This window comes from Leptidea sinapis, chromosome 9 (assembly GCF_905404315.1).
Source record: "Leptidea sinapis chromosome 9, ilLepSina1.1, whole genome shotgun sequence".
NCBI classification, from domain to species: Eukaryota; Metazoa; Arthropoda; class Insecta; order Lepidoptera; family Pieridae; genus Leptidea; species Leptidea sinapis.
Window position 1 is genome coordinate 9,391,869 of NC_066273.1, and position 13,607 is coordinate 9,405,475.

Genomic DNA, 13,607 nt, shown 5'->3' on the forward strand with positions numbered 1-13,607 from the left:
AATTTAGAGGCGGCAAAAATTTAATAGCCTACAGACGGCGTGTAAATCCGCCACTGCTTTGACCAATCTTTCTCTTCTTCTTCTTTTCCACAAAAAAAGCAGTCTGTCCGGTAAATTGTTAAAAACTTTATATACCAAGCATGGAAAGAGTATAAAACTTGTTTTATAAGTATTATACAAAAACTTCAATAAAATTAACAATACTAGTTAAAAACATGTATGTTTTATGTTGGTGTGAACGCTGTCATTGTATCAGACTGTATCAAACATGTCTCAGATCTATATGTGAACGCAAATGTGTTTAATACTTGTATAAAAACTTGTTGGCAACACAGTGTGAACGCAAGAATGTTCCAGAAAATTGCAATACATGTTTAAAACAAACAATTTTTTTCACGGGTACGGATCGGATTCGGATTGGACGTAGTGCGAAAGCGCTCTTAATGTTTTTGGAGACACCGCCAACACTAATGGTGCGTACAGATTGGTGAAATGTATCGTGCAATGAAAGAATTCTTCGTACACATTGCTGCAATTTATCATGAAAGGTAACAAACTTTGTAAGAATTTCTCATTGTTTGGACGCATTGCGAAATTAGCATTTCACGCGCATGCTACGAGCATTACAAGCCGCACACGGAGCGAACCGTGATTCTTCGATTTTACGAACGAACATAAAGTTTATTTATTTACAAAAAAAAATATACCGATAATCTTTGCAATAAATTTAATTCAATACTTGTGTTTGTGTCTATGTTTTTGAAATGTGTGTAACACCTATAATTAAGCCAACACTAAGAATTTATTATTTATTGTAATAATATTATTATACTTTTGTTAGTGTTTGTCTTGTTGGTGTTAAATAAATAAATAAAGGTACGAGTTTGCGGCTGAATGGCGGAAACAGACGTACACGGGAAGCAAAGAGGATGTAAATACTACGTATAAGGGGCGGGACTGCATAAGTAAAAATTGAAATTTAGTTTAGGATCAAACATATAGCAGATATTGAAGTAAGTTTGATATAGTAGTAATTTCAGTATCGCGATGGGCCACGAAGTATAACCCGGCTTTGTTTGAAACCGAACAGTTTCATAAAACGTAGTCGTGTATCTCCTTTTTTACAAGATTATAGCCGTCATCTGTCAATTTAACAGTGACTGCATGTTTCATACAAATGAGTGAATCGCTTTTTTCTTAGAGAGTTTCACTAGGCTGACGGGAGGTTCATATTGAAAGCGCGGTATTCGCGCTTTATGCGTCATTAGAAACTCACAGTCCATCAATTGTCATACAATCTTTTTCGTGCAAATATAAACCTAACTTCTTAGATTATGGAAGGGTCTCTGTTGCGCTCCAACTAGACACCACACTAACTAAGAACAATAGCTTTGTGCGTGGCATCTTGACACTTAAGGCGACAATAAATGCCAGCAACCTTGAGCAAGTGGGAGGAGCTTGTTTCATTCAGGAGCACCGACGAGTGCCGAACGAACAAAAACATTGACGTGGCCCGTGGCACAATGTGCCTACTCCCGCGACCTTGTACAGCTATTACAAGAATTATAATATTCATTTCATTTAGTCGCAACGGACGGCTTGTAATTTCGTAGAGTAAAACATACATTTCAAATTTACTGCGCGATTGTGATCACTATCCAATATATTTCTGTTGTAATGTTTATAATTGACTGTTTATTGAAAACTTCTCTGTATGTTTAGATAAGTAAATAATAACATAATAATTATCTGCGCGATTCCATGACTCGAAGTACAGTATTATGAAATACTTTTCAACGCACTTTCATTAGCATATCAATAATTTGAATAAAGCTATTACGGCTAACATGCATGACTTCTAGTTCTACGAAAGTATTAGTTACGTCAGATTATATATTCGACATATTAAATTATTTGTGGGTGTTTGTCACAGAATGATTTAATTAATAAAAATTTGTGAATAGTTTACGTAATTTATTGCTTCTAGAATTCCTCAAAAATTTGTACTTTAACACACACAGCATCGTTTATTGTCAATATTATTTTCAAATAATGTCATTATGTCGTGCAAAATTAAATGTCGAGCAAATGGTTTTTAAAAAATTTACTAACTTATTTTTCATTTTAGTATTTCAAAATTCATATTATAAATTATTTCCTTAGCAGATGGTTCACGCATTCAATTTTTTCGATCGTTATGTTTTTATAAAATTGCCTTGCCTGTAAAAAAATTGCATAGGTATATGCGTCACCATTTGATATTAACCGTGCATAAATCAAATTGTACATATTGATGCTATTTTTGAATCCTTCTACTAAAATTGTAGACTCCATACCAGTCGAAGTACTATAATGTTATTATTACATTCCCCAAATAATTATTTTTCTCCGCTAAAAAAATTTATTTAAAATATTTACCAGAATAAGTTTTGTAACGTTCGTGCTTCTTAGGTGTGACATTTTTCGTGCAGCTTGGGCGCATGTGCAGCTTTATATATTTCCACAGACATAAATTAATTAATTAATTTTAGTGACCTTATACCCCAATAGCCATCTGCTATGACGTCAATAAGTGGGATACCATTCATCCATAGCCGCATCATTCATTCAAATGGCTAATTCTTTTTCCCAAACTTTGTTGACTGTGTCCATTATTTTGCTTAATATGTTAGAAGATATTTAGGGCAAATCCATTTCTGCTAACAATTCATTTAATTGCGTATTGCCACATCCTATTGCTACTGCATTTGCAACTGTATTCATATTTATATCAATTTTAGTATCATTGCAACAAATGGAAAAAGTTTCGTAACACTTCTTTGGCTGACATTGAAAATCATTCTAAATTTGTATTTACTGTAGTTATGTATTAACTAATAAAGATAGGTAGTTTGTGTAGATTTTTTTTCAACTATCTTCACCAAACTGCGATTAACCTGCTTTCCGTGTACGTATAGTAAGTAGTAGGTACATCCTACTGTTCGGTACATGAACGCCATTACAAAATTAAACAGATTCGGAGTCAACAAAAAACATTCCATTGAATGACTCATGCTGAATATAAACAGATTTTTATTATTTCCGAGAATCGAGTAATTAACTAACGACTTTGTTTACTTGTTTACTTTGTTGCATCGAATATATAGGGAAAACTACCAAATAACGGCCGCGTTAATATTTTTCTGCTTTCAAATTTATATAGTTTTAACCTATGGTTTTAACATACCGTTGGTTTTTATTTGTAGTTGAGGTACTTTTACGTTCTATTCTATTCTTTGTAGTGGCTTCTGTGGAAGGGGCACCACAACTCGCCTATGTCACGTTTCAGTAGACCACCAAGCTTAGAATGTGTTTAACGAATTTACAAGTGATTATAGTAATGACTGGTGCCCAGATTCAAAACAGATTTATTTTCTTATTATTCCTGAAACAAATATACATTCTGTTAGATTATAATGGACAAACACTGATACTAAATTACTTTTATAAAACGTTTATTGTGTCAGTAACTAATAATATTGACACACTTTTTACACAAATTATCCTGCCCCAAGTTAAGCATAGCCTGTGTTATGGGTTACAAGACAAGGATATATTTAATACAATATACTTACTTAAACATACATAAATTCATATAAACATACATATTAACATACATTAATACATATAAACATCCATGACTCGGAAACAAACATCCATATTCATCATATAAATGCTTGCACCTACCGGGATTCTACTAAGCTAGAGGTCCCGGAACCCGGGACCTCTAGCTTAGTAGGTAGGATCGCTAACCACTCCGCTATACAGGTCGTCAAATGTTATTATGTTCATTACTATCATCTATTACTACTGACATATCATTAAAAGTCAAAGGGCACACGTGTATATAAGCCATTAAGCCCTGGCGACAAGCCTCTGCTTTTGCAAGCTAGGCTGGGCGGCGGTGATCACTTATCTTCAAATACATAACTAATACTAGTAGGCTTCATAAGATACATAATAGCTTTAAGGGTAAATGTATACACTTCTACAATAAAGTCCCAGCCACTGTTCAGGCATTATCTATAAATAAATTTAAATGTTTTATAAAAAAATGGCTCTGTCGTAAATCCTATTACTCCACTGCTGAATATCTAAATGATCGGACAGCCTGGGACTAGATTGTGATTATTTTATAGCGACTGTACAATATTGTATATTTTTATTGAAAAGAGCGCATAAAAAAAGAATGCTGGGAGAGTTTCTTGCGCCGCTTCTTCTCTCTCAGAGCGCCATTTGTTTCCGAAGCGGTAGTTGTATCTAGTAGTTTAAGAAATGACATCAAAAAGAATTCTAAAGGAATCAATTTTGAAAAATAAATGCCTTTTATGCCTTTACAAAGACATTCAGTCGGGTCATGTTTGGTCTTAGGGTCTAATTCTCTATTTTATGTTTAAAAAAATATTAGTGGATGGAGAAACAAACAAAAACATCTACAGTGTCTAAAATATGAAGACATATGTATTAAAATAGTTAAGTAGTTAGAATTAACAAAAGAATTAAAAAAAGTCAGAAGTAAACAACAAGCCCTAATATATTATTTATTTTTAATTCTTCTTCCCCTTTATTTAAGTTTTTCACAATCATTAAAACATAATATAACATACGTTTATATATATGTATATCTATACTTAATATTATAAAGCTGCAGTGTTTGTTTGTTTGTTTGTTTGAACGCGCTAATCTCTGGTACTACTGGTCCGATTTGAATGATTCTTTCAGTGTTGGGTAGTCCATTTATCGAGGAAGGCTATAGGCTATGTATTTTTTTTTTCAAAATTAGGGATCCGTTATAAAATTGCTATTTTGTAACACAAGGTGTAAAATCGGAAACCTATTTTTGCGTGCGCTGCAAAAACTATTGACAATAGAACAAAATGATGTACAGACTATAATATAGGCAATATTTTATTACTTATAAAACTATCGCGTGAATTATACTTTATATAGCAAAACAACGTTTGCCGGGTCAGCTAGTATATATATAAAAGTATAACAGACGTTGTTCTGTTCATAATAAAAAAAAAAGTCTTGCGGATGCAATTTTGGAAAATCCGTTCTTAGCTGACCTCTACTCGGTGAAAAGAATATTCCTACCAAATTTCAAGTCTTTAGCTCTAGTGGTTCCAGAGATTTCGTGATGAGTGTCTATATATATATATATGAACGTATGTTTTAATGTTTTTTACTAAAAAATAATTGAATGAATACCTAGCTAATGTATATCCATTATCGTTATTTACTGCGAACCATGGACACAATATCCCTATTTATAATAATCATCATAGGACTAAAACAATGGTCTGAAATTTAGGCTTTATTTCATATACTTACTAAATGAAGTACTTATTACAAAAAATAGGCTCATATAATTAAGGCGATAAAATGAAGGGGCCGATATTAGGAGGATTTACGATGTTGTGGCATGATAGGTAGATTAAGGTTTGTAGCTTTATGTCCTCGGCTTAAGTAGGTATTGAGAAGATACGTACAGTAACTAAGGCTTACGAAATTATGGTACTTCCTTTAAATAAATACGTTACACTTACCTAATATGACATCGGTATTACATTCGGGATATTAATTTTACTCTAGCGATTCAAATCTCACTTACAAATTGAACACAACTCGTTCAATATTTATTCTATTGAGGGTAGTTTCAAAATAATTTCTTTGTTCACTGTAACCGGACAAGTGACCAAATATAGTTATATATATTATGTTCTTTACCTATAAAAAGAAGGAACGCCTCGAATATTCCATTACTTCCAAGGTACCCGGGGTGCGTTGAACATTAGAAAACTGTGGTGTACTATAATAACTTTAATCAAACATGGAAGATATTAATAATATGTCTCAATTTACAAGTCCAAGTGCTACGAGGGCTACTAGTACGGTATGTATGCTTTCTGAAATTAATTATTTGTAATATTATTTCCTCAAACTATTTTTTTAATTTTTTTTTTATGTAAGAATAAGGTGGAGAGGGATTTTATAAGGTTATGGATCTTTATAAGGATAGTAAAAGTGCATTTGAATAAACTTATTTGTGTGATGGCGACGGAATAGCGACCACGTGGCATATTAAGGTCATATGCCTTACAGTCAACGTGCTCGTAAAGATATTTTCTCAATTCCATTGCTGTTTATTTCTCTACCGAATGTATCCTAAGAAATTTGCTAATTTAATAACATAATTTATGCGATATTTTTACTACATTTGTACACTTACTAAAAATGTCTAGTGATCATTATGACAAATTTCTTAGAGATGGGACTTTGATATCACCCATTTCGTGCTGACTTTGATAGTCCATTGTATCTTTGTAATGAGACTCCAACAACTATTGTTGGTGTGCTAAAAGAATTGGGCATGGCTTATTCTGCTTTTACATCTGTTATATAGACGTGAAAATTTTATAAAATTTAGTTGATCACGGACACCGACATAACGTGCCACGTGTCAAAGTGGTATCTAGTAATCGCGTCTATAAGTGAGAACCCCTAAAGAGTGAGCATGAATTATTTTAACTTTCCACTTCTGCCTTCTTCGCTTAAAAAATCACGTGAAAGTTCAATCGAGACAAGATTATGTCGCTTGGGTTCTTGGGACGACGATGGGGTTCAACCTGGGTCGTAAGCTCGCACGCAGTGCTTAGATTATCAGAGATAGAGATCATCTGCTTAATAAATTTAGTCTAAGAGTACCAGTAAGAATTCCACGTAAGCCTATTACTCCACATTGTCCTCCACTTCGTCGAACGATCCTAGGTACCAATTCCCCAGCCCCACAGTTATGTAAATTTTTAAATTCTTATAGCGTAGCTGATATTCACATATTTGCTGATTCCTTAGCTAAATTCCGCAAGACCATTTGCACCAAAAATTAAAGTAACTGTATATAAAACTTATTCTATATAATACCTAAAATTAATTATTACTGTGCATGCCGTGTTTATTTGTAAGTAATCACTACATTTACGTTTTTAGTTCTACTTTTTATATTTCTGTGTTAATGTAAGTGATTGCAAATAAACCTAATTTATTTATTATTTGACAGGAGTGTCTTAGTCCGCCTGAGAGCAGTAACGTGGTAAATGTTCAACACAGCGCGTTCTCACCATCGGCGCAGCCGTTCCAGAGTAGAATGCAGCGTTCCGCGTCCATCGTGACCCAGCCAGAGCCGAGCATCGCTGACACAGGTGGGTCCTAACACATCATCATCAGCCGGAAGACGTCCACTGCTGGACAAAGGCCTCCCCCAAAGATTTCCACGACGATTGGTCCTGCGCTGCCTCATCCAACGTATTCCGCCTATCTTGATCCGAGCGTCGGTCCTAACAAATAATAAATTTGATTGCACAATAACCACTGGGGGTTTGAAAATAACAAATGTTTTATTTATTTTTTCTTTCGACAAAATAGTTATTTTCCGATGTGCATCAAAAACTACCGGACGGACCGTTGACGCTGTTGTAAGAACAGGTTGTAAAGATCTAGAAATCTCTTTGGTAATTTTGGTATTTTCTTAAGTAGGTAATTTTGAATTGTGATTTACTTTGGCTCCATTATGTGCCCTGTGTTTAAGGGAATGGGTAGGTACGTCTTAGGTACGGTATTTAGGAATAAAGGCCATCATAAGAATTAAAGAGCAGGGCCTTAAAACTTCTTACAATCACCGCTCATCTCTTGGGTGCCTATTCTCATTTTACAATGGGAGAGCCACCGCCCCGCTTATCTCCTTATAAATAAGTGGTCTGAAGTCCTGCAGGAGCAAAGTTTAGGCATATCGGCCTCTGAGAGAAGAGGACAAAGAAGACTGCCCATCTCCCATACATCATTGGACCCAATTTTTGATGAACCATTACAATGTCCGGACTTGTGTCATTAGTTAGATAAATATATGAGTTTTAATCTATTTTAATTTTTGGAACGAAGTTCCTTACGGCAGGCTTGGAGGGGATAGGGATTTTGCTGCGCGACCGAACTGAAAAAAATGTGATAGTAAAACCGTAAGAAAAAATCCGTGGAAAAAAGTGCGTGGAAAAGTGCGTGGAATAAAACCGTTAAATGAGACGTGCGCAGGCGCGACAGTCGCATACACAAGCGAGTAGTGTATATATTATCAATATATGATAACGATTATAGCAATATTAGAACGTTTTTTTTTGCAATTTGTGTCGATTCTACATTAGCCGAAGGAACTTCGTTCCTACCTGGTGTCCCACGACACCACATAATTTTTTTAGTTTTATTGACAGTTTCGTTGCGAAAGTTATGTCAGTGAATGTGTTAATTGATCTTATAGTTTGCATTTATGCAGGAAGTCCCGACTCATAAAATCAAATAAATGATATTATGGAAAAATATAAATAAATGTTAGCGAAAGCAAGATTCGTCGGGTTCCGTACTGCTGTCAAAATCGTGGAAAAATCACCGAAAGTACGAGAATAACAATAGTAATAAAATCATTAACCCAGGTTAAAGTCTTACCATAGATTATTTGCCTCTTCAGCCTATTCCAACAATAAACACATGACTAAAATGTCATTTTTTATATTAAGCAACTAAAAATTATGTATATTTTTTTAATTTTTTACGCTTTATTTCCTTTCTGTAATAACTGGACCCAAACATGGTCAGTCCATTTTTAATCACTTCATATTAAGTAGCAACTGGTTGATACTGTTACTGTATTCGCTGTTGCAGCACCATCGATGGGCGACGTCAACGAATGGATGATGAACTCTAGAATGATGCCCGAATCGGATATCTTTGGGGACATGGGATCCAATCATAACAATGACAACCTATTTAGTAAGTATTTGACAAAATACTAGACATATTCAAATTGAAATAATTTTATCCAAAATAGGATGTGGCATCACTATTGAAAGTAAAAAAACTAGCACCCATTCCAAAACGAATACCTCAGGCCTGAGAAGAACAGGCGCAACAAACTCGGCCGGCTTATGTTTTCATCAAAAAATAAGTTTACAAAGTAACATTGTACTATTAAACTTATTATTTAATAGCCAATTTGTGGTATCATTAAGAAAGTCAATTGTTATAGTAACCTTTACAACACCACACCTTTACCACCCAACATTTTTTAACAATTCTTTTGAATAACATAATACTTTTGTTTGTTCACATTTTCTGGGATCCTGTCGTAAAATATACATAACATACTTACCATCATTACGGCTGTGTGAAAATTCTGGCAGTACTTGTAGAACACATTGTGCTTAAACAGTTTCTACGAAACAACTGCTATCTCAGGATAGCAAACAATTTTTAATATTTTTTCTTTCTTGCCAGTCTTTCACTAAGACCAAAATTAATATCCCCATGGGGTTTAAGTTAATGTTAATCTGATAGCTTTTGTAGATTCAGAGGGCAATAGATCCGGTACCGCATCACTAGCGCACCTTTGGAGTGGCAACTCTAGCGAGGCAACGAAGTCCGAAGATCTCATCAGCTCCTTCGACTTTCTGGTCAAAAGTAATTATTGACTTAAATAACTTCTATTATGTATTTATTCCCTTAAGGTGTCGTATTATAAAGCAATATGTATCACTTCGCCTCGTACCCACAAATTAGGTACGTTATAGTTACGAATCTCTACAACGTGGATTACGTTGAGGGGTTGGCATGCTTTCAACTTGAGCTTGCTTACGTAGTTCGGAGTTACACACGAAACAATTATCTGATTTGTCCGAAAATTTTGGATAGTCAAAGTAAAACTAAATGTATAAAATTATTCAAGAGCGAATTAAGAAGTCACCGTTCGCGTAACGCTAGTGATCGTGCGTAACGTTCTCGTCACGCTTTTCCCAGCTTGCTCTCCTAGTCCAGCGTGCATAAATAAGTTTTACTTCAAGAATGATAGTGCAGTAATTAGTTTAGTCTGTGTGGATGATATTTGTTATGTAAAAAAATTAAATATTATAATATATATATAAATATTAGTAGAACTTTGTGTGATCGTGACTGCAATTTTTTTATATCTATTAACACTCTCAAATCATCTTGCCCCCAAATAAAGCTTGTGCTAGGAGTGAGTTTCAAGACATATATTTAACAAATACTCACTACACAAATACACATACATACAATTCGAATAAACATCCTTGACTCTGAAACAAACATCCACATTCATCATAATATAAATGTTCGCACGTGTCGGGATTCGAACCCAGGACCTCTAGCTTAATAATTAGGGTCACTAAGCGGGGGACCCATATAGTCCTCAAATTACATAGACTATAGATTTGTAATGGTAACTTCAGGTCTGTCGGCAGCCAACAACTTCTTATCTATGTTGACGCGCGACCAGCTGTTCGTGCTTCGTTCCATCAGTCCGTCCCTACTGTATCAGTTACTTCAAGAGGTAGCCAATGCCAGGGATGACAGACGCCACCGGCGCGCCCTTCCTAATGTAAGTTGTCCAATTGTTATATTTGCTGAATGAAACAACAGTTTTATATGAAAGTCTAAAGTACTATGTTCAACGGATAAGGTTAACTGAAAGCTGAAACGCAGAAGGTTGCCAGTATTCATGGTACGATTCGCTTCTCTTCCAAGTGACAATGGAACTGAACGTCACTCGATCGACCAAGTATGCCGATACAACCTGTGGCAGTGATCTCTGATCGAGGGGATACGACAAAGATGATACAATTTAGCGGAGAACGCAGACTTGTGCTAGGGTGCTATGCTTCTGAACTGGACTAAAAGTCGTGAATACCTTCTCCTCGCGTGATCGGTGATACGTGAGCCAAGCTATTTGGCGTGGTGGGCGTTGAAGAATCACATTCCTAACACAAAAATTGGCCTCCGGATAGCATACCTACAGATATTATTATACTTTAGTTAATAGTACATATTCTTCACTTTACTGGACTAGTTCAACAATATTAAATTATCGATTTTGTTTTGTCAGAGGCTTTGCGGAAGTCTGTGTATTTGTATGAGGCCCCATAGATATCGGGATCTAGCAAACCCATGTTGGGGAGACATCATACAAATTTTTTAAGATGTGAAACATATAAGTATCGTGAGCTAGCATTTTGAATTTTGAAACGTTTGTAATGTGACAGGAGTGTGCGTTCTGCAAGAACAACGGCGAGAACGAGGAGTGCTACACGTCGCACTCTCTGAAGGACTGGCGCGGCCGCGTGCTGTGCCCCGTGCTCCGAGCGTTCCGCTGTCCGCGCTGCAGAGCCACCGGCGACCGCGCGCACACCATCAAGTACTGTCCGGAGGCCGCAGACGCAGGTTTTGACTTATTAATAAAAAGCTCAGTTTTTGCCTGGTTAGTGGATTTAAATTCACCATGCAATCACACTTAAATTACCCTTTGCTTTTGAAATATTCATTCTCTCGACATGGCCAAACCATCTCAGCATACCTTTCTCAATTTTTGTCACAATCTTCTTTCAGACCACAACGTTTCAATATCTCACTATTTCTTATCCTGTCACTCAGTTTAACTCTTATTATACTTCTGAATGCTCTTATCTCAACTGCATTTATTCTGCTTTTGTTTCTTCTGCCATACCCAACTTTCACTTCGTACATGAGTGTTGGAACCAACACCCCCTCATGCACAGCCAAAGTAGCCTTGTTAGACACCTTCTGCCTGTTGATAAAGGAGTGCAAAGCTCCATTTATCATGTTTCCTGCATTGACTCTTCTTTCATATCACTCTCACTTTATCACTATCACTTTCCATTCACTAATCTTACCGTCTTAATTTGTTTTTTTGTTTTTCGATACTAACCTCCTCCAAATTTTGCCATTGTTGTCTCTCTATGGTTTCTTCACAAACTTGGTCCAGTTACATTTCCTTTACCTTTCTTTGGCACCATTTTAATGTTTTACAATGTTCTTAAATTTTCTAGTTTTAACACTCCCAGGATTATTTTTTGTAATTTTTGCTTGATATACTGTGTTCACAACCGGATATGGTCAAATGTCTCTGTTTGTACTTGAAATGGTTTTGGCCAATAAGTTTTTTGTATAAGTTTGACATTGAAGTGCCTGTAGTCATCGAAGAGTCTTTGCTAACACTTTCCATGCATTCTTCTGTATGTCTTCATTATATATATATACTCTCAGTTGCTTGTTCTAGTTCGATTAGCTGATTAGATTTGTCATTTTAAGAGAAAATATTATAGGATAAGTTCATTTTAGCCGGAGTAAGTTGTTAAGCCGATTGGATTTTTTTATAGACTGAAATTGAAATTTACTCGTTTGAATTATAACATAATCATTAATTAAATATATTATAGGTATGGAGCATTCTGGGAATCTATCGCGTCGCCGCGGGCAGGTTGTTTCCCCGGTTATGTCCGGCACTGGAAGCCGTGCATCATACAGCGTTCCCACTGCTACGCCTGCTACGTCGCCTCTGCCGAGTACTACAGATCGAAGCTCTTTCAACTTTCTATCTCATTTTGGCTTCCAATAGCTACATCCATTCCTACAGCCTTACCTACAAATATTTTGTTTTAATATAATGACTATGTATGACAAGCACTAAAGCAAACCGTTTGTAGGTAAATAAAGCTATGCCACATTAAAGGAGCCACATATACCTTACTAAAAGCGAGTAAGTGAAAAGTATTTAACAAAACAAATGATTTTCAGTAAGTTAATAGAAGAGATGTGGCGAATGTTATTGTGCAAATACTTTAAATACCTGACCTGGCGATCCTATTGATAATTTGATCATTGACTATTAACTGTATAGAAGTTTTATGTTTTAATTTCGCTGCGGAGTTCATTTTACTACTTCAAGTAGAAAATCGAACAGTACAAGCACTGTTTAAGGTCTTTGCCCACAACGATATGTACCTTAAATTTAAAAAAAATATGACGCTTAAAATAGCATTGTTAAATCAAGTCGTTATAGATGTCCTATTGTTTTGGTACACTGTTGTTAGCAGACTCCTTATAGACTTCTATTATTAATTCAAATAATTGTTAGTATGCAGGTCATATACAATATCATTTGAACAAGTCTACACCAAAATTAAAACATAAGACTTAACTTATCAGTATACATTTTTCATTGGAAGTTATTAGAGCCATTTTAATGCAAGTTTTTTTTACAATAGAATATTTTTCAATCGTTCAAATTCAATTCAAATGTTTCATTTTACGGTGTCATTATTCTATTATTGTGCAAGTTGTACCAAAATTTATAATACAAATAATAATTTTTATTAACGATCTTTAAAATGTAATTTTATTTTTTGGTTACTTTCCGTTATCTATATCCAATTTTAATGTTTCAAAATATCATACCAATTTCGAAAATTTCACTATTTTACTCGATCATAAAAATAAATTTGTCATTTTTGATTTTGTCATTTATAGTATTTCAAGATTAAATCAAATTTTTTAACCGAATTTAATAATAAAAAAATCTATGAATAATTTACCAATGAAGAATTGTATTTTTCTTTTAAAGTGTGTGAATATTAAAAGTGTGAAATTATCTTTTGTTTTATTTGTAACGTCGTTCGGTAAAGTATTACAGCCAACTTTTACACATCTAG

At 34.9% G+C, this 13,607-nt stretch overlaps 1 protein-coding gene across 2 annotated transcripts; it reads left to right on the plus strand.

Moving 5' to 3' along the window:
- The first annotated feature begins 5,815 nt into the window (after positions 1-5,815).
- LOC126966259 (uncharacterized) lies at positions 5,816-13,257 on the plus strand. Of its 2 annotated transcripts, none has more exons than XM_050810237.1 (7): positions 5,816-5,935; positions 7,100-7,241; positions 8,749-8,856; positions 9,421-9,543; positions 10,332-10,480; positions 11,142-11,319; positions 12,336-13,257. In XM_050810237.1, exons 1-7 carry the CDS (start codon positions 5,873-5,875, stop codon positions 12,512-12,514), a joined length of 942 nt encoding a protein of 313 aa, XP_050666194.1. In that variant the 5' UTR covers positions 5,816-5,872; the 3' UTR covers positions 12,515-13,257. The 2 variants fall into 2 exon arrangements, with proteins under 2 accessions (XP_050666194.1, XP_050666195.1); XM_050810238.1 differs by having other exon boundaries at positions 9,430-9,543.
- The last annotated feature ends 350 nt before the right edge of the window (positions 13,258-13,607 follow it).